Below are 21335 nucleotides of genomic sequence, written 5' to 3'. Positions count from 1 at the left end.
ATACCTTCCTCCTTTCCTCCCCCATTATTGTGAGGAAAAGGGAAGAATAAAGCACCCACTTCTTACAGAGCATGTGTGTGTGTGTGTGTGTGTGTGTGTGACCGTGTGTGGATATGCATGGTGGTGTCTTGCCACACTTGGGGTGGTTAGATGCTTCAGGCAACCATTTGTATTGCCTTACAATAGAGCCAGCCCTGAGGAACTGTACAGAACATAGCAATGATATGGTGCCTGCCCAGACAGCTAAGACTGCAATTATCTGCCTATCGTATGCCCTAAACAGCAACGAGTTCCTTTTCAAACCTGAATACCAGGAATATCTACATTGGGAAGAGTAAGCACATGGTATGCATGGAAGTATAAGAACTCTCTGATTAGAATTTACTGATTGTGATTTATGCACTCCAAGCCCCATCTGACTCAGAGCGAATTAAGCAACAATGCATAAGCACCGTGTTCTTCTGTCCCTATCCAGTTTCATTCTACAAGAGGAGACTGAAGGAACTGAGCTCCTATAATGCTGGGTTATCTTTTCCACCCTGAATACAGTTCAGATATATTTTTTTCTTACACATAAAAACACTTGCATAAGAAAAAAAAACATGGAAAATTCATGATCTCAAGCATCATATGTGAGGGTCAGACACACATATACTTTTTGACATGTTTGTGCACTTAGATTCCCAGATATGTGCATGCAGCAAAAATACACACAATGACCCTAAGGTTTTTGTGCATTGGTTTTCAAACATGTTAGTACTTTATATGTAGGACAACAATAACTCCTACATGTGAAATAGCCCCCCGAAGGGGTAGGCAACAGAGAAATAAAAGGTCTCTCTCCCATCTATAACGCATCTGCCATCTGTGCATTTGAGGGGAGAGGAGATATGAGAGAAGAACTGACCTCCAGTTCTGCTGGGGCCCCAAAAGATGTGGCTTTTCCTCCACTTGTTCCTTTCTTCCACTGAAGGGACAGGTGAGGGGAACTCAGCTGTCTGACCATCCATGGGTTTGCTCTAGAACAGGGGTGAGGAACACGCAGCTCTTCAGATGTCATTGGACTCCAACTCCCATCAGCCCCAGCCAACATGGCCAATGATCAGGTATGATGGGAGTTGAAGTCCAGCATTTGGAAGGCCCCAGGTTCCTCACCCCTGATCTAGAAAATTCTGTATCCAGTAATACAAATGGAGACCCCAGATGCAGAGGGCAGTGTAAGCTGGGCAATGGAAGGGAGTATCTTTATAACTTGTTTCTTTACTTTGCTTATTCTTAAATCCCACTTTGTTGATCCTTAAAATCCACTTTGAAAATACCTTATGTAAAACCATGTGATATTATTATCTCACGTCTGATAAGCAGCTTTGTAAATACAGTTCTTGTCCAAGTAAGCAATCTGGGTTTTGCTCGGTACACACTTGTGTGAAAACTTTGATACCGTGGTGCCAGGATTTGGTTAGTTAGAAATGTAATTATGGCAGAACCATTTTGGATGGTGACCACACCATCAATTTCAACATCTGTTGGAGTGAATATCCAACACAGTTGGATTTAATGTAAAAAAAAAAAGTGTATTTCTAAAGTGTGGGGATTAATTAAAAGAAAACTGAAGGAGAAAGCCAGGAAGGACAAATCCCCTGAGAAAAACAGGGGCTCAGATAAGTGTATACCACACATTTGAAAAGGGTTGACCTAGTGCAAGGAGATGTCTGTGTGTTCAAAGAAATTGCAAAGAAGTAATAAAAGGCAAAGAAGCAAATGAAAGTGTTGCCCATATGAAAAAATAAAAAGGAACAGAAACTCTATCAATGATTATAAAAGCAAGCAGATAGAGAATTTGAGAAGCAAATTACTAAATGAAAAAACATTTATTTAGGGCACGGTCTTATGCATGTTTAAACACAAAAAAGTCCTACAATTCCCAGCATGGCTGGCTGGGGAATGCTGGGAGTTTTTTTTCTGTCTAAACATGATAGGATTGCACCCTTAAACACATTGGGTAGAATCCATTTAAAGTCCTACTTAGAGTAGACCCATTGAAATTAATCATGTCACTTAGTCATGACTAACTTAGGCCCCATTCAGTAGTTGTAGTTAAACACAGAGAAGAACAACCCTTGCTGAGGACAAATCAGACCAGCTTCTGCAAAGGAAAGCTCAGCCTCACTATCCTTTTGGAATTTGTTCAGTGTCAACAAGCATATAGACATGATTTGGTAAACATATACTTGGACTTTCAAAAAGCTTTTGCAACCAAAGTCAAGAAGGGCTCAAGGAACTGCTTACTGACCAGACATGTGTTCAAACTGAAGACATGATAGTCATGTGTCAGATGTCAAACTCTTCAGAAATAATCAGAGAACATATGTTGGCTCATGAAATTCCAAAAAGACCTTGGCAGGAGCTGGGAACAAATTCTGAGATGCCCATGACTACATCAAGAGATAGAACAATCAGAAAACAAATAGAAAAATATTTTCTAAAGAAGCGTAGACATAATAAAAGTAGGAATCAGTGTTCCATGAATGTCAACTATCTCTGAATCTCCTGGACACGAGGGTCTCAACCTTTAATAAGGACAGTTTTCTCAATTAGCAAGTATGTCCACTCTCCATTCCATATGAGCCAATTGCTGTTGTAGAACAGCGTAAGATGCAGAGGCTTGTAGAAAACTATTCAGAGCAGGTAAGCCATGAATGATATCATGCAACATGAGATGGACATGTGCACCTCTTCCTAAGCTAGCATTTAAATGTGACAAACAGACACACAAGCACATCCTAGAAAGGCCTGCTCATGGAAAATGTGTATCTGAAGATGTGCCAGTTCAAGGCAAAAGATGCATCTTCCTCTGTGAGAGATACAGGATACCCATACCACGGACTAATTTTGTTTACACTCCAAAATGGCTTTAAAATTTGGAAGCCAGTATGTCAAGCAGGCCAATACAAAAGTAATCACGGTCAATAAAAGTTCATCACAGTGCTACGGCAGAGCAGCTAAATGAAACTCCTTGTTTGGAGTCTGTATATCTCTGGAACAGGAGATATTGGAGACATACAGCAAGGGAAGATTGTTTCTTTCAAATCCTGTTTCTAGGCTTCCCAAAGGGATCTGGCTGGCCACTAAGGATGCTGAGCTAGATGGACCATTGGTTTGATCCAGCAGGGCTCTTTTTATGTTCATATCCATCAGGCAGTTGCATAGGAACATAGGCAGCTGCCTTATACTGAGTCAGACCATTGGCCCATCTGGCTGACTACTGTCGGCACTGACTGGCAACAGCTCTGCAGGGTTTCAGGCAGGATTCTTTCTTAGCCCTACCTGGAGATTACAGGGATTGAGCTGCGGACCTTCTGCATGCAAAACATGTGCTCTGCCACTGAGCTACAGCCCTTCCCCAGTTCCCAACATTCTCTGAGTTGCACTCTCCAAAGATTCTGTCACCCTCTTGTCATCACTAAGAAATGGGACCCAAGGCAAATCTCTGCAGATGAAAGAGTAGTCTGTGCAGATAGGAATCAGCTCACTTTTTACTGGCTCTCCATGACAGACTTCAATACGGGACATAGTTCAGACACAGCAAAAGTTGCCCCATCCCAAGACAGTAGCTTCTCAGTGTTCTCATTTACCCGAATTTCCCTGGGCCAATGCACTATCCATAGTCGCTCTCTTCACATACTCCCCTTCTTAATGGCAGCCATTTTGTTAGTACAATAGTAAGATCATATTAATCAGTTCTTCACAAAGTACAGGAATATTGGTCAGAATATACAAGCACGATCTTATCACGGAACATTCCAAGATTTATTTTTGTCAAATTGTATAAAACTTCAAGAATGAGAATTTCACCATCAAAAGGATTCAACCATCTGTTAGCATGACCAATAGAATTTATTAAACATTGTATGTACAGCTATTTACATATGCTTCAAATGGGAAATATTAAAATAGACAATGTACAATTTAGGAATTTTTCATTGAGAGGCATTTGGAAGGGAGGAAAGGGGACATTGAAAGGCTTGTTTTGAGAGCAAGTTTATAATCCTTAAGATTTTAAACAAAATACTCTCAGCATAGTAAGTCATAGGCATGGCATTACAGCAGCAGAGCAACAGACAAATGGCTCTGGGAAGTCAAGGTGTAATCCATTAAGCACTGCTGCAAACTACACTGAAAGGGGCACTCATGCAAATTCCTCTGAACGAATGGATGCTGTATAGAAGCAGTGCTTGGTGGATTGGCACCACATGTTGCAATCATTTAGGTACCACACATTAAGGAAAAACTTGAACTGAGCTAGCATGCAATACTGCTCAGTGTCAAATCTTAACAGTTATGGTGATGAACAAGCAGCTAAATCAAACACATGCCTTTTAAAAGAAAATTGTCTATACACTACACATAAGAAACAACAACTTTGGTCCAAGAAAACATTAGACAAAACAGTTTTACAATTAAAATATCTATTTTTATACAGGGTTGAACATTAAATACAAGAATATTTACATTTGCACAGTATGTATAAAATAAGTTATTTTTAAAAATGAAAACAATATTACATCTTTTCCAAAAAGAAAACTGTACAGTTAACCTATAAATTATATAAGATGAATAGACTCTCACTCCCCACGTTCCCACAAGCTTATAATTTCTTCCACAGGTTTGTTGTTTTTTCATAGGAGTTTAAGTTTAATAATAAAAATCATTAAAGTGAACTTTAAATAGCAAGTACTTTCAGTGGATTTCTTGTAACAGCTGCCAGCGCTGTTAAATCTTCAATGAAAGACTGTTGTACATAAATAGATCTGTTGGGAAGATGCTTTTTGGACCTAAAATCTAAAATAAATACCATTTAGTAATAAATGGTATGCACATTTACAATATCGAATGAGATCTTGTGAAGCATTTCTGAAGGAATATATGGAATATTGGAAAAGGCAGTATTCCACATTAGTGCTATATTTCAAACAATTACATTTATGTCCCACAACCTTAAGCTGTAACAGACACCAGAGATGCTAGCTGTCATATAGGTGTCAATTCAAAGTCATCATTAACATCCACAAGAGGAACATAGAATTCCTGAATTTCATAAATGCTGATCGATTTATAAGTTGCTGGATCAAGTTCTTGTAGTTTAAGCTGCCATTCCAGTCTCTGAACAGCGTTTAAAGCTGCTGCTTCATGTTGCTGCCTCATCAAGAGACATGTCTATTTCAAAATAAACAGATGAATATTGAATTATTCCTGGCACACTTTAATGTGAACACCACACAGTATTCTCTAAGGCAGGAATAGCCAACTTTACAGTGCACAAGCCCATCAAACCCATGAGATAATTTGGTCTGGACCTTGTGCTCCTATCTATTCCGGGATGGCATATCCTACAGATTCTTGTACAATCTGAATTCGTAAAGGAAAAATTAGTACAAGCAATGAATGTTAAATTTTCAGTTGTACTGACGTGTTTTAAATTTAGTTTAAATGTTTTTCCAGAAGCAATGAAATATTCCCAGAAATTATAATAAGAGTTTTAATGCATCAGCCTTGGAGCAGTTGGATGTTAAAGTCTCATTTCCTACCCATTCCAGTTTTAGTAGGATCTTTAGAAAAAAAGCAGATAGTTATTTTGCAACATTTACTTTTTTTAGCTTTATAAATCTGTAATTCACTCTATATATACTATAGCCACAGATGCCAATGACAGGATACTAAGGAATCCTTAAGTTGAGTGAAAGTGTGCAGACACAAAACTTATCTGTATTTTGTTCTCCCTGCCTGCAACACCTTACACTACATATTGGAAGCAACTTTCAATGTTTTGCACACATAGCTTAATGGGTGACAGAGGCCTACTTTAGGAAGAGGATCACTCATCTCAGAAGTTCGTTTTCGCTATTGTGGCTAATACCATCAACAGACCTCTTTGCCATGAATTTATCTCTACTGAATGCATACAGGGTCTGGCATGGTCCTTTGGATCCTGTCTTACATCTCTTGTGAACAAAGAGTATACACCAATTATGTTCCATACAAGTAGGGTCATCTTTAAATCCAGAGAAAAGTTATGCATGCTTAAGTCCCACTAAAATCAATTGGGTGGGTTCTGATTCAGTCATACTTAGAGTAGAATCATTGATTTTAATGGGTCTCCTTTAAGTATGTCTAAATCTGAGATCAACCCTATGGGGTTAGACTCATGTACATTTCTCTGGTTTTTGTCCTTGAACAGATATACTAAGAACAGCCTGATCCAGACCTCTGCCAGCATTCTGAAGTGCACTGGGGCAGTATTAACAGTGTCATTCCACATACTCAAATAGAGCTACTGGAACTCTGCTGACTCTTTTCATTGCAGAAGCGTAATGTACAACTGCGCTTGCACAAATGTCACTTTGGTTGGATTCTCCTCTTGCGCATAGTTTGGAACCTAGCTTCTGCGAGTGTAATATCATTTGCGGAATGACACAGCTGGATATTGCCCCTAGTTTTCACCATTTAGTACAATATTAATTGGCAGTTCCCCAAATAGGTATAACATCACAGAGTTGTTATGACAATACATTCAACTGGAAACCCCATGAATGCAGGAGCGTCATGTGTGCCCTGGAGCGCTATACATGTTAGGAACTTGTGGAACTCGCTGCCTATGGGTCTCCCTCAACTGTCGCCTAGCAACAGCCATTTGATCAGACTGCAGAACAGAGGGAGAAGGGAAGCAGGGCCATTCTATCCATTGTGCGGAGAGACCAGCTCCTTTTGGCTCCTCCCCTCCCTGAACAGTTTCCATTCCAGCTGGGTGTTATACAGACTAAGAACAGGTGCCTGGCTTTGCTTTTTCCGCCTCCCTCTTCTTCCCTTTTTCTTCCTTTGCCATGTCTTTTTGAGGGCAGGAACTATCTTGTCTTTTACTGAACAGTAAGCCACTCTGGGAGCCTTTTCAGCTGAAGAATGGATTAAAAATGCTTAAAATAAATAAATAAATATCTACACTTGAGTTTGTAATGGCCCAAAGAGTGGGATGGACACTGACAAGTATTTGATGGTTTATTGAAACTTTCTAGTGAAAATGGTTTTCTGGAAAAAGTCCAATAAAGATACATACCTTTAATTTGTCAAATTTATCATCCACATCCTGTAACCATGACATGAACTGTCTTGCATTAAATCGATCTCTAACTGATGTTTTACTGTCATCAGTCTGTAAATCAAACATATTCAAAATTTTAGCCAATGTTAATTATTTGGTCATGGTAATTAATTCCTGTGCTGCATAGTAAGAAGCAGAGACATCACCTTGCCGACAAAGGTCCGTCTAATCAAAGCTATGGTTTTCCCAGTAGTAATGTATGGCTGTGAGAGCTGGACTATAAGGAAGGCTGAGCGCCGAAGAATTGATGCTTTCGAACTGTGGTGCTGGAGAAGACTCTTACGAGTCCCCTGGACTGCAAGAAGGTCAAATCAGTCCATCCTAAAGGAAATCAACCCTGAGTGCTCATTGGAAGGACAGATAATGAAGCTGAAGCTCCAATATTTTGGCCACCTAATGCGAAGAGAAAACTCCCTGGAAAAGACCCTGATGCTGGGAAAGACTGAAGGCAAAAGGAGAAGGGGACGGCAGAGGATGAGATGGCTAGATAGCATCACGGATGCAATGAATATGAACTTGAGCACGCTCCGGGAGAGAGCACAGGACAGGAAGGCCTGGCGTGCTATGGTCCATGGGGTCACGAAGAGTCGGACACGACTGAACAACAACATACATTCAAAATGTTAGAATGATGAAAAATAGTAGTTTGTATCCAAAGGTGCCCTTTCGCTAGCAGAAGGTCTCTTCCACTCATGGACTGCCTTCTTGTACAATCTCTTTCTCAAGATCTTTTTACGACCAACTACTGCTACAGCCTATATGTGAATTCCAGCAGTGCTTGCATAAACAGTTCATGGAACATCACTAACACATTTTCTCCTTCAGCTCATGACTCTTTGGATTCACACCATTATGTTTAAGGGCACAATCCTATCGAGATAGGCATCCACCTCCAAACTTGGAGGCGACTGCCCATCCTAAGCAGGGCAGGAGAAGCACGAAGGGGATCGTGCCCTCCGCGCTTCCCCTGCCCTGCTTTTTTGGCTAGACAGCCGATGGCGGCTGTCTAGCTGCAGGAGCACGGCGTGGGGAAGGAGGCTGCTGTATGACACTTCGGATGTGTCATACATGTAGCTATGCTCTCCCTGCCCCGGAACACCCTAGCTACGCCCCTTTTTGGCCCCTACGCGCTCCTATTCTGAGTGCGGTGCATGGGGTCATTCCACGCTGCCTAGAAGGCAGCGTGGAAGAGGGGAGAAAGTCGGTGTTCTGGGAACTGGCATACCCTATGGCTGTCTAGCCGCTGTCTAGCAGCCATCGGATTGCTCCCTAAGTGTATAAAACATTTATATTAATATCTCAGTTCCCTGTTTTCTATGCTCTAGGTGGCTTAATATACAAAAGATTTTATGTACTTGAAGACTTTGTAATGTAACCTCACCACAAAACAGTATCAGCTTCACTGTAATGGTCACCACCGTCTATGCTATTTTAATTATTTGCTTTAGAATACTGACAGCAATTATGTTAAATCTGAAATATACATCTAAATACATCTGGACAACATACATAAAATATATTTAAAATGTGAAAATTCTTAGGGCATAAGTACATAAACATAAGAACTTAAGAAGAGCTCTTCTGGATCAGACCAAATAGTTAATCTAGTCCAGAATATTTCAAGGAAAACTACAAATATGGCCTGAAGGCAACAGCCCTCCATCATTGCTCGATTTCAAGTAACTGTATTCAGAGACATACTACTTCAACCTTGAATTTCATTTTAGCTATAGTTTTTTATAGACATTATTAGACCTATTTTTCATTATTTTTTAAAAGCCATATCAGTGGCCATTATTACATTTTGTGGGAGCAAATTCTGTAAGTTAATTATGTGTTATATAAAGAAGCACTTTCTTCTGTCTGCCTTGAATCGAGTGACAATCAATTTAACTGGGTAACCTGAGTTCTATTCTCTAAATAATGCATAATTTTATAAATCTGTACCATTTTGTCCTTAATAATTTTCTTTCTGAACTAAAAAAAGACCTAAATGCGTTAGGTGCTTCAATACCTTGCTCATTTTGGCTGCCATTTTCTGCGCCTTTTCAAGCTCCCAAATATCCTTTTGAGACAAGGCAGTCAGAACCGTACACAGTATTAAAAATGATCACAACAGATTTATATAAAGGCATTATGATACTGGCAATTTTATTTTCATAAAATAAAATTGCCAGTATCATAATAATTTCCCTAATTATTATTCCCTAATAATAATTTCCCTTCCCTAATAATTTTGAGCATGGAATTTGTCTCAGGAGCCTTTTTCTCAGCCGGAATGCATATGGCATAGTTTTTCTGCAAAGGATGTTGGGACTAAGTCTATGGAGTAAAAAGATGTTCTATGAATGTGCCTGAAGATGATACTGCCACCCCTGCCCAAAGTTATGTTTCTGGAGAACCTTGAGGTAGACAGAGTATGCCCTTTGAGCTCACTTAAGAATTTTGTGCATGTTTCTTGGAACATGTAAAAATCCTTGACAAATTTTAGGGTAAGTTCAGGGATGCTTGTACATCCCTTCCCACAAATGCCAAGTTTACTACCAGAGGACTTTGTCCAACATCTTTTGGAAGTCCAAGTCTATAATGTTGACTGGGCCAACCTATCTACATGCTTGTTGACACTCTCAAAGAACTCCAAATGGTTGGTGAGGCAGGACTTCTATTGCAAAAGTCATGGTGATTCTTTCTCAGCAAGGTTTATCCATCTATATAATAATTCTAGCTTAATGTTTTCCAGCTATATACCTGGGACAGAAATTAATGGTGTTGGAGTAACCCAGTATGGTGGTTCTGGGTGACTTCAAGTTCCATGCTGAGGCTGTCTCTGGAGCTCCAGCTCAGGACTTCATGGCCTCCATGACAACCACGGGGCTGTCTCAGTTTGTCAATGGCCCAACACATTAAGCAGGGCATACCCTTGATTTGGTTTTTGCTCCAGGCTATGAGATGAGTAATCTGAAAATTGGGGGTCCAAGTAACCCCATTGTCATGGTCAGATCATTCCCTTGTGAGATTTGAACTTAGGTGTTACTTCCCTCCTGCAGGGGTGGGGGACCCATTCGGATGGTCCACTGCAGGAAAGAGATGGAATCCGATGGATTTTGGAATGCTCTTGGGGATTTCCCAGTGGAGAAATCTGGTGTTCCAACCAAGACCCTAGCCTCACTGTGGAACAGTGAGATGCAGAGGGCTATCAACTTGATTGCACCTGAGTGCCCTCTCTGGCACTGTGGAGCTCGTTTTGCTCCCTGGTATACTGGGGAGCTACGGTCAATGAAACAGGCTGGATGCTGGCTAGAGCACAAATGGCACAAGTCCCAAAGTGAAGATGACTAAGCATGCTCTAGAGCACATAATCATGCCTGTTGTGTGGCGGTGCGACAGCAAAGAAGGCTTACTTTGCCGCCTCCATTGCATCCTCAAGTAGCTGTCCAGCAGAGCTCTTCTGGGTGGTCCAGGGGCTGTTAACACTCTCCCCAGCAAATGGGGCCCTGGTCTCCTGAAGAACCCGCGGGGACCTTTTTGCATTGCGCTTTGAGGACAAAATTGCTTGTCTTCACAGCAAACTTGATGCTGTTGTTAGCATAGTTCCAGTGGAGGTGTCTGATGCCACCATCTGCCTGATTTTGTGGGATCAGTTTCGGTTGTTGTGGCTTGATGATGTGGACAAGGTAATTGTAGCAATGTGACCAACCATGTGCTGTCTCAATCCTTGCCCCTCGTAGCTAATAAAAGCTAGCCAAGGCTGTATAACTGGATGGGTCCAGGGTGTGGTGCATGCTTCTCTGCAGGAAGGGGTGGTCCTTGACATCCTTAAGGAGGCAGTAGCGCAACCACTCCTGAAGAAGCCCACTCTGGACCCAATGGTATTAGATAACTACCGCCCAGTTGCAAATACCCACTTCTTTGGGAAAGCTCTGGAGAGTGTAGTGGCGGAACAACTGCAGGAACTCTTGGAGGATACTGATTATCTGGACCCATTCCAATCTGTGTTTCGTCCTGGTTACCAGACTGAATTGGCCTTGGTAGCCCTGATGGATGACCTTTATCAATAGAGGGACAGAGAGAGTGCAACTCTGTTAATTCTGCTCAATCTCTCATTGGCTTTTGATGCCATAGACCATGGTATCCTCCTGGATTGACTCCATGGGATGGGTATCCGAAGTACAGTGGCTCCGGTCCTACCTATGGGGCCGATCTCAGGCAGTAGCACTGGGTGACCATTTCCCGGCCCCTTGGCAATTGAGCTATGTATGGGGTTCTACAAGGTACCATCTTGTCCCCAATGTTATTTAACATCTACATGAAGCTGCTGGGAGCGGTCATTAGGGGATTTGGAGCCAAGTGCCATCAGTACACCGATAACATACAGCTCTATCTCCCTGTGACATCTGAATCTGGAGAGGCTGAGCATGTCCTGGATCAGTGTCTGGACTCAGTAATGGGCTAGATGAGGGCCTATAAACTGAAACTAAATCCTGGCAAGGCAGAAGTCCTGTGTGTGAGTGGTTCCTGAGTCCAGGAGATAGGCTCACTGCCTATTCTGGATGGGATTACATTCCCTCTGAAAGATTTGGTCTGTAGTCTGGGGGTACTCCTAGATCCATCGCTGTCGCTGGAGGCCCAAGTGGCCATGGTGGCTCAGAGTGCCTTTTTACCAGATTCGGCTGGTTCGCCAACGACGGCCAATCCTGGACAGGGATAGCTTGGTCACAGTGGTACAGGTGCTAGTAATGTCAAGACTGGATTACTCCAATGTGCTCTTTGTGGGGCTGCCCTTAAGGCTGCTTCAGAAGCTGGAGCTATGGCAGAATGCAGTAGCTCGGCTGTTGTCAGGAGATGCACCTTTTCAGCATGTAAGTTCTTTGCTGAGGGAACTGCACTGGCTGCCTATTCACTACCAGATCACGTTTAAGGTTCTAGTACTAGTGTATGAAGCTCTAAACAACTTGTGACCAAGATACCCAAGAGAGCACCTTCTCCCTTACTAACCTGCTCGGTCACTGAGGTCATCAGAGGGCATGCTCCTGGTGGTCCCACATGGACCTATGGCCCAGCTGGATTCCACCAGGAGAAGAGCCTTCAGTGTGGTGGCCCCCTTTCTTTGGAACTCCCTGCCACTGGAGGTCAGACAGGCACCAACACAGTGTTGCTTCTGGTATCTCCTGAACATCGTTCCAGGAGGCATTCCTTAACTTACCAGCCATGGTTTTATTGGTAGTCTGTTTTTTAAACGCATAATTTTAATATGGTGTTTTAATCCTTTTACCCTTTTACTATTTTACCTTTTATGTTCACCGCTCCAAAATCTGTTTTAGATATGGAGCAGTATACAAATATTGTAAATGAATAAATAAAGCCAATTTTCTAATTTCACCCCACCCCACAGGCTTTACTAAGCCTTGTTTTTCTCCCTTCCCCTGCCTACACATGAATGGGCCATTAGAGGGAATCGGAGATCTGCGTGCCTCTCCCATATCTTGATTCAGTTGTGTAAGTTACTTGTGCTCTGAAGGAGGAGGTATGGGTGTGGGTATGGGAAGTAAACACAGATATCCCATTTCCCCCTAATGGCCTGTTGTACTGTCTACGCATGTATATGTTGGGGGAAAGGGCTCTATGGAGCTTCTGGGAAATCCTCTGCACAGACCTGCTGTGCTTGTGTGGTGGACTACATTGTGCCCTTAGAATTTGTTTTTGTTTGGTTAGCACAATTTGTTTTGAAGAGAAAGATCATAGATTATATAAATAGGAAGATGATGGTTTTATATGAATAGGTAGTATTCTTAATCTAGCAATCACTCTATACTGTCACAGATATAAAATGAATTAAAAGAGAGGGATTAAAACAATAATATAAATTAGATACCACAAAACCATAGAAGCAGCCTTCTTTTACCTGAGTGTCCATAGGCACATTATATACTTCAGCATCCAGCAGTACCGTGCATGCACTGAATGGTAACGTCTGATTAGCTAAAGTTCTTGCTGCTCGATAATGAACACGCAGCACTTCTTGTTCATTGGAAACAATAAGCTTTTCCTAATTGAACAAAAAATTAATATGTAGACTTAACACACATGCAATTTAATCAACAAAATCATTTCCTCACCATTCTTTCTTTTCAGAGGTCCATTTTCTGATTTCTAAGAGTAGCCTTTCCATATCTCTATGAACTGGAAATAACCAAGGCACAATTGAGGAGATTTCATACAGAGAATATTATGAGATTTTTGCTTTAAGACCTTCTCTGTAAGAGTGCACATTGACTACTGAGGGAAGAAATGTTCAATTTCATATTTGCAGACACCCTTAATAAATAACTATTATTTCTTCCTTCCTCCTCATCTTCTGTCTTTAAAAATATAAAGCTCTTGAATGTGGAGGCTTATTAATCTTTACTCTATAGATCAGTGGCTATATAAATATTAAATAATCAGCCCAAATGTTATGGTAGTCTTACCCTTTCAATACTGTGCTGTAAACGAAGTTTCATCCTGACAACTTCTTGTTGTCTAAAGAGTTCTTTAAGTGGATCTGACAGTGAAGGAGGTGGTGTGATCTGTGAAAAAAACTTCCATGAAACATCCTTTTTATATAACACTACATATGTGGGCATTAGCAAAATATATATTCAACTGAAGGAAAAATATGAATTACAAATGTGACTGAATTCACATATTTGTGTTACATTGTTGCAATGTTGGAAGAATATGGTTTGCTTTGTATTCTTCTGCAGCTTTTAAGGTACAGGAGCCTTCTCAGGACCTGATTAGACTACAGCAGCCTTCCCTAACCTGGTGCCCTCCAGATGTGCTGGACTACAACTTCCAGCACCCCACAACTGGCTGGAAGATGCTGGGCATTGTAGTCCAGCACATCTGGAGGACACAACGTTACGGAAGGCTGCAGCTTTCAAAGTTTTTTTGTTTCCCATTCCATTTTTGGCAACAAAGAATTGGCTGGTTAGTTCAAATCAAGATGCAAAATACTGCTCTCTCTACCACCTTCCTTCAGCATTTCCCCCTGCTCTAAAAATTCCGCTTTGGAACTTCTTTCCGTGGAGTTCTCAAGTTCTCAATCACCATTGTCTTGCTCACATAGCTCCTTCTGCGTCAAGGGCCAGTACAAGGTTTTAGTTCTAGCAAAATGGATCTCTCACAGAAGACTGTTCTGAACATTCTATGTGGCAGTTATATTCTCCCAGAAGTCCAAAAGTTGAGGAACAACCCAGGACATCACATTGGCATTGCCCATTATAGCACTAATCTGTTTTCAAACAGCCACGAGGAGGAATTTGGAAGCTTTCACTTCCATTTTAGGCTAGCTGAAGCTTGTTGTGATCTCCGAACCTGGACAAACTGTGTTATTTTTAACGATGTTTTACTAAATCAAGCCAACTTCAAATTATGGCACACAAAACTGGCTTGTTTTACTAAATTATGGTTAAGATTAGCCACAGTTTAGGGTTCAGAGGTAACACTAAATTGTGGTTAATTAAGAATGCAAGTGGAAGCTTCCAAAATCTTGCTCACAGCCATGATGGGAGGGAGGAAGAAAAGGGAGAGTGCACAAGTGCATGGCTCGCACATACTTATACATGTAACACTAAACGATGGTTTAGTGTTATGTGTGAATGCAGCCAAGGTTGTATCAGTCTATACCAAGGAACAAGGAATATTCCCTAGTGTTGTAACAGTAGCCGCTTCCACTTTCTTTGCCTTCTCCCTCCCTATGCATTTCAACATAATTCCCTACCAATAAATGATATGTCTGCTTTTCAAGTCTCCATTCTACTTTTAGTTATAAACTGTCTCTTTCATATATGTTATTGTTATAAACATAGCATTTACTGATACTTAAGAAAATTGCCAGCTCCGCCCCCCCCCCCCGCCCCCCAGGCTACAGGGATATGATGAGGAGCATAGCAAGCCAGATATTTTCATTTCATGAAAGATTCCGGAGGAAGACAGTAACTCAACCTCCTCCCATCTCAGACAACTACAAGTGAGATGTTTAGGTGATTGCTGAAAGTATATAATTCACCCTACTGTAATTCAAATATCCAGTTACTTACAGTTGGAATGCATATCTTGCTCAAGGGGTTGCCATCTAAGAGGTATGATCCATTGAAGGTCACATATTCGTCATAATACTGAGGTGCTTGAGGAATAACGCTACATAGTAATTTACGTTTCTCTTCTATTTTCTTTCTTATGTGCAAGTATTCAAAGTATGGATTTGCTCTCTCTGTATTGTATGGCTGAATCTCTTCTAGCTTTAGAGAGTCTACAATAGCTGCTAGAGACTGATGAGTTTTTTCTTTAGCTTGCATTAAAGACGGATTCACTTGCACAGGCTGAGGAACACGTGACAGCTTTCTTTTACGTGGATGATGTGCTTGAGCATCATCTTCCTCAGTCAGCCTTATCCTTCCTTTGATAGAGGCAGATGATTCAGAATCTCTTTCTGATGTCTGGGGACAAACAGTAAGATTCTGCTTATTCTGATTAGCAAGCATATTTGCTCTGTTCCTTGTAATTCTTTGAGGAACTTCATACTGTTGTGCTTTATGGTCTTCTATTGTTTCTTCCAATTCTGACTTAATAGTTGGGCTGTATTTATGCACTTCATGTCCAGTTAACTGTGAATGGCTTTCCAAACAAGGTGAAAGGCACTGTTGCAAGTTTTCTTCCATTGAACTGTTTTCTGAGTTGTCTACATTAAAAAGTTTTCTGCTATAGTCATTTGCAATTCCTTTCAGCACTCTGGCATTTAGATCCTGTAGTTCTATGTCATTTTTATTACCAGCCATATAGGATGAACAGAGGTCATCAGAACGGGCTTTTTCACCTTGGAACTGAATATCTATCATGCTATTATCTAGTTCATCAGCTTGTGATGTCTTATAAATGAGCTTACTGACTACAGACGGACTTGCAGTAGGATGTAAGCGAGGATCATTTGCAGTAAAATCCTTTTCAAAATTTTGTGAAATATCCTTAGTTAAGCTTTCAGGATACACAGTGATAAGCACATCTGCCTTTTTATTGTTTGATAATAATTTTTTTTCCATTTTCTTTTTACTGCTAGCATCTGCATCTAACATTGAACTGGTAGCTTGAATGGCACTTTGTTGGTGCTTAACAACTGAAGGCTCTTGGCTGCTAATATCTGGTGAAGCTGCATGCTTGGATATATACACTGTATTCATGACTGGCTGAATCCGAGATGGGCAAGAAGACTGGAGACACAAAAATGCTGCTGATTCTGGTAATATGGAATTCGCTACATTTTCAACATGAAGAAAAGGTTCAGAATTTTTCTGCTCTTTCATGATTTTATTTCCAAAATTATGTATAGCTGGAACAGTTGCTGCTTGTTGCTCACAGCCTGCATAATTTGAACAGGTGCATTCATTGTTTAATGAGTTGAATCTATCCAAAGGCACATCCCATGGTTTACTTGATGGGGTCATATTATTCTGGCTATTCTGCTCTAAAGCTGTATGACTTTCTCCTGATGGGCTTGACAGAGCAGAATTTTTAATGACTGCATCTGATGTATTTGTTTTGTTACCAGTAGGTCTAGTTGGGGATGGTGCAGAACTGGAATATAAGTTTGACATTCCATTTTGGGAATCCTTTTCAAGCAAATTACAGCATGGTGATTCATGTTTAGGAGAACTATGACTCTGAACTGAGAGCAAAACACTGTGATTTTCTTCTGACACTCGGGTCTGTTTTGTGTTTTCATAAACAACAACTGGCATACTGCATCTTCGTACTTCTACAACTGGTCTGCAGTCATTTATAACAAATTTAACATCTTCAACAGGTGCTGATCTAACATAAGTCGGTGGAAGTCTGTTTGAAATAGGTGCTTTATTGCGCTCTGGCAGCTCTGATAAACTATCAGTCTCATGATGAGCGGGTGATTTGGCACTAGGTAAAAATGGTGAATGTGAAAAAGACATCTGAGAATCAGATCCTTCAAGCATAAAGTCTGAATCGTATTCAGTTATGGGTCGTGGAGGAGTTACTGTAGTATGGCAAGAATCCTCAGAGCTAGCAACTGAAATCATAGACACTGATCTGGATGTTAGCTCTGTCTTTTCACTTTCTGATCTGGGGGACCTACTTAAGCTATTGTCCAGGAGTAGTGATGGTTTCCCACTAGCTGCTAAGCTTTTTATGTCAACAGACTGTGACCTACTAGTTGTAGCATCTTTCAGGTGTTTATCTTTTATACAAGCATCTGACAACTCTGAGCTTTTTGAACGAATCAGCTCTTTATTTTTTAATTCAGTAAGTGCATGTTTTTTGTCCTTATCTTTTATTTTGTTAAGTTCTGAACAGGATCGATTCTTTAATCTTTCTTTTTCTTTCTGTTTTATTTTTTCTTTGTGTTTTCTATGCCATTGTTCAATTTCCAGATCTTTAAGGCTAAGCATTCTTTCAAAGCTTGTCTGCATTAAATCGTCATTTAATAATCTCTTTTCTTTAGGCCGAGTGTCTTTAGGTGCTGGTGCTGGTTTAGACTTAAGCTTTTCAGTTTCAGGTTTTAGCTTAAGTATATTATTTTGCTGCATTTTATCTTTATGTTTATCACGTTCTTTATATCTGTCTATATCTTTATCTTTTTTATCCTTCTCTCTTCCATCTGGAGTTTTCAGCAATTCATCTTTTGGTTTTTCTTTAAAAGACAATGTTTTTTCATTACTACACTTCTTCTCTTCCGGTACATGCTTTGTATTTACAACTGTTGAACTGTCCCGTTCTTTGGACTTCTCTTTTTTGTCAGTGTCCTTTTCTTTGTTTTTTCCCTTTTCCAGTTTTGGATATTCACCTTCCTTTTCAGAAACCTTGGATTTCCTTTCATTGCCAAGCTTTTCTTTGCATTCGGACAAGTGTCTATCATTTTTTTCTTTGTCATGCTTCTTGTCAAGTTTTTCTTTGATTTTTTCTTTCTCATCAAGCTTTTTAATAGTATTAAAGCTTTTTAATTTGTCATTTTCTTTATGAGATTTTTCTGTTTGCTGAAAATATGACTTTTCTTTTTCTTTCATCCTTTCAACATTTTCAGTGGACTCTGATTTATCTTTTTCTGACTTATGTTCACATTTTATTTTTTTCTCTTTGTCTAAAGTTTTTCTTTCTACTTTTTCAGTAGCAGAGTTTCGCTTCTCTAGTTTTTCTCTATGTTCCTTTGTGTTTTTTTCTTGTTTCTCAATGTCTGTTTCTTTCTCTACCACAGATATAGTTGTTATGTCCCTAACACCTAAACAAAACAGTTCTGTTTCTTTATCAATGAATATGCTTTCTTTTTCTTCCTTAATATCTTTTGCTTTTTCTTCCTTGTCATTTTCTTTTTTATTTTTATCCCTCTCTCTCTCATCTCTAAAATTTCTCTCTTTGTGAAAGTTTTTCTCTTTCACGTATTTGTCTTCTTTCATCAAAACTTTTTCCAGCTTAGATTTCCTCTCTGACATTTGCGATTCGTGGTCCAAACTGGACGTATCTTCAGCCTCATCACTTTTAAAAAAGTTCTCTTTCCAAAATTCTCTATCAAACTCAGTATTCCTTTGGATGTCCTTTGAACTTTCCCTATGCTTGTGTTTTTCCTTCTCTCCATCTTGCTCCTTTTTGTGCTTCTCCTTTTCCCTTTCTTTATGTTTCAGTTTATGCTTCTTAAGTATTTTCCCCTCCTTATCAACCTTTTTCATCATACATTCAGAGCTTTCAAAGGATGGGCTGTTATCTTCCTCTTTAAGTTTAGGACTGGACTTTTCACCAAACTCTGAAAGAAACTCTTTCTGATGCTTACTTTTGTCTTTGTTCTTGTAGGGTTTCCCACTGGAGCTTTCCAGTAGAAACTCAGAATCTGTAGTATGGTCATATCGAACTAATTCAGATTGTGAAGTTATTTCAGACCCTCCTGGGGATAAACAAGTCTTAATGTTCTCTTGTTTAAGGGGTGTTGACTGCTTTTCAATTAATCCACATGGATGCTTAGGGGATCTGCCAGCGGTAATATGGAGTAAAGGCAAAGAAGAATCCTCTTTGGGGCTAAAAGATTTTCGAAAATTCTCTTCTTCTCTGCTTTTGTCTAAAGATTCTAATACAGAAGCACCCACGTTTGTCACTCTGGAGTTATCTTTTTCTAGTTTTAATTGCTGGTTCTCTTTATTTTTGCTTTGATTTTTTAGTTTTCTTTTAACTTTTCCTTTTTGTTTATATTCATTAAAAACATATTCTTTCTTAATCTTTGTATCGGAATTTGCCATTTCTGTGACTGTACATGAAGGAGAGATTATCTTTTTGTCTTGAAGAATGTCTTCATCTGAACTTTCAGAACTTGAATACAAGACTCTGGAGGGCTTCTGCTTTTTATTTTTAAATGATTTTGGAAATGCGACCTTTTCCTGTTTAAGAAATAAGTTACTCTGTTCTATTTCAGGTTCATCCTCTTTTCTCAAATCTTTCCTAGGTATATGCCTGCCATCAATCATTTTCTTAACTTCATCTTCATCATCATCTTTAAACTCATATTCGTCAAGAGCAGATGAAAGTGGTGCCTTATTAGGAACATGCTTGGTATCATTAATTACAGATTCTTTCTCTGTCTCAGAATCCACATTTCCATCTATACTGGAAGGATTTACAGATGGAGCCTCTTCAAGATCTAGAATAGAAAATGAAAAAAAATGTTTTACTGATGTATTAAGTTCTTACTATTAATGATAATTGTGAAAAATCAGCTAGATCTTATCAATTTCTAGTCCTATGTTTTATTTTCATTAGCCCACACTGTTGTGGGATGAAATAGGCTGAAGAAAGATTTAGCCCTCTTGGGAAAAAGCTGCTGCTGCTGCTGCTGCTGCTAATAATAATAATAATAATAATAATAATAGATACAAGAAGGTATCTGGGAATTATTTTTAAAAATCGTAAGGAAATTTGTTGGACTGCTATGAACCTAATATAAAATGAAGATGCCATATGTTTGCAGATTTATTTTAACAGGAAAAAGAAACAAGTTTTCCATCACATTGATAAATCTAATTATCTTGGCATCTGTCCCTGAATCTCAGTCATTTATAGAGTAATCCTATACATGTCTACTCAGATACAAGTCCCATTGAGTTCAATAGAGCTTACTCTCAGGTGAATAGATGTAGGATTGCAGCCTTAAAGTTCTAAAGGAAACGGCTGTTCAGTCTGATAACTATTAGAAATGCCATCTGTGACTAACACCTTAAACGTCAGACCCCCTCTTTCTGAAAAGGCCTCTGAACAAAAATCATGGCCAGAGACTATGACAGATCTAAAATTTACATTTCTACACATTTCTTCCATGACTCAGTGTATGTTAATGAGGCACTGTAAAGATCCCTAAGAGGATGCATGACCAGGTCTCCCAGGCTATTGATTGGTCAGTCTGGATTCTCCCTCTCTGGGAGCTGCCTAGCCCACATAGAAATATGTGCACTCTGGAATCTTGGCTTTCTCCGCTAGTGGTCAAGGAGTCATGGCAAAACTCTTCCACACTTTGGAGGCTCAGGGGGACAAAACCTCTGTAAGCTGCTTTGGTGAGTTACTCTTAGGATCTTGTTAAATAAGTTTCAGTGAGCTAGTTTGATGTTTCATTTCATTTTTTAAAAGCAAGGGACTCTTTCTCAATTTGTCTCTGCTTGGTTCTTTAATTAATATATTGAATTGGCAACTGGAGTAGATTTGACTGCCTTGCCTACATTGGAAGTTGGCCTATTCATGAGATGGACTGCTTGACAAACATGCTGTATTGGCCCCAGGAGTGTAGCCAAGTCATTTGTAGTGTTAGAGGGGCCTAGAGATCCATAATGCTGGCTTAAATTCATTATTGGTGCAATTCCTTTGCTAGTAAGCCTCTGAGCATGTGCAGATGAGTCAAAGGGCCAATAACAGCCTTCTCAGAACATTCCTCGCTAATGAGGAGAATGTCTTATCACTGATGAGCCTGAGAAGCAGAGTTTGTTTACCTTAAAGCTGCAGGTGGCTATGCTTGAGAACCAAGTGCTGTTAGTTCATGCTGAGAATGAACTCTAGGGGCATGTGCTGCTGTTACGCTGCTTACTGCCAACCTGTAGAGTATAAGACCCATTGTACCCAGTGACTCGTGGTTCAGAGTCTGATC

General features: G+C 40.0%; 1 protein-coding gene across 9 annotated transcripts in view; it reads right to left on the bottom strand.

Annotated features, from left to right (window-relative positions):
* Positions 1–3790: 3790 nt before the first annotated feature.
* The window catches only part of ANKRD12 (ankyrin repeat domain 12), a 73159-nt gene continuing 55614 nt past the window's right edge, over positions 3791–21335 (bottom strand). For all 9 annotated transcript variants that reach the window (XM_084849832.1, XM_084849830.1, XM_084849836.1 and 6 more), the window contains 5 exons: positions 15238–19844; positions 13624–13722; positions 13059–13202; positions 7112–7207; positions 3791–5217 (listed from right to left, as the gene is read on the bottom strand). In XM_084849832.1, coding sequence (XP_084705958.1) covers positions 5032–5217; positions 7112–7207; positions 13059–13202; positions 13624–13722; positions 15238–19844 — 5132 coding nt within the window. In that variant the 3' untranslated portion in view covers positions 3791–5031. The remainder of the gene's footprint in view (positions 5218–7111; positions 7208–13058; positions 13203–13623; positions 13723–15237; positions 19845–21335) is intronic.

The sequence above is a fragment of the Heloderma suspectum genome, chromosome 4 (genome assembly GCF_057233095.1).
Source record: "Heloderma suspectum isolate Gila_16-S chromosome 4, 16-S_ref, whole genome shotgun sequence".
Taxonomy (NCBI): Eukaryota; Metazoa; Chordata; class Lepidosauria; order Squamata; family Helodermatidae; genus Heloderma; species Heloderma suspectum.
The sequence above is the reverse complement of the archived record's forward strand: the minus strand, read 5'-3'. Positions and strand labels throughout refer to the sequence as shown.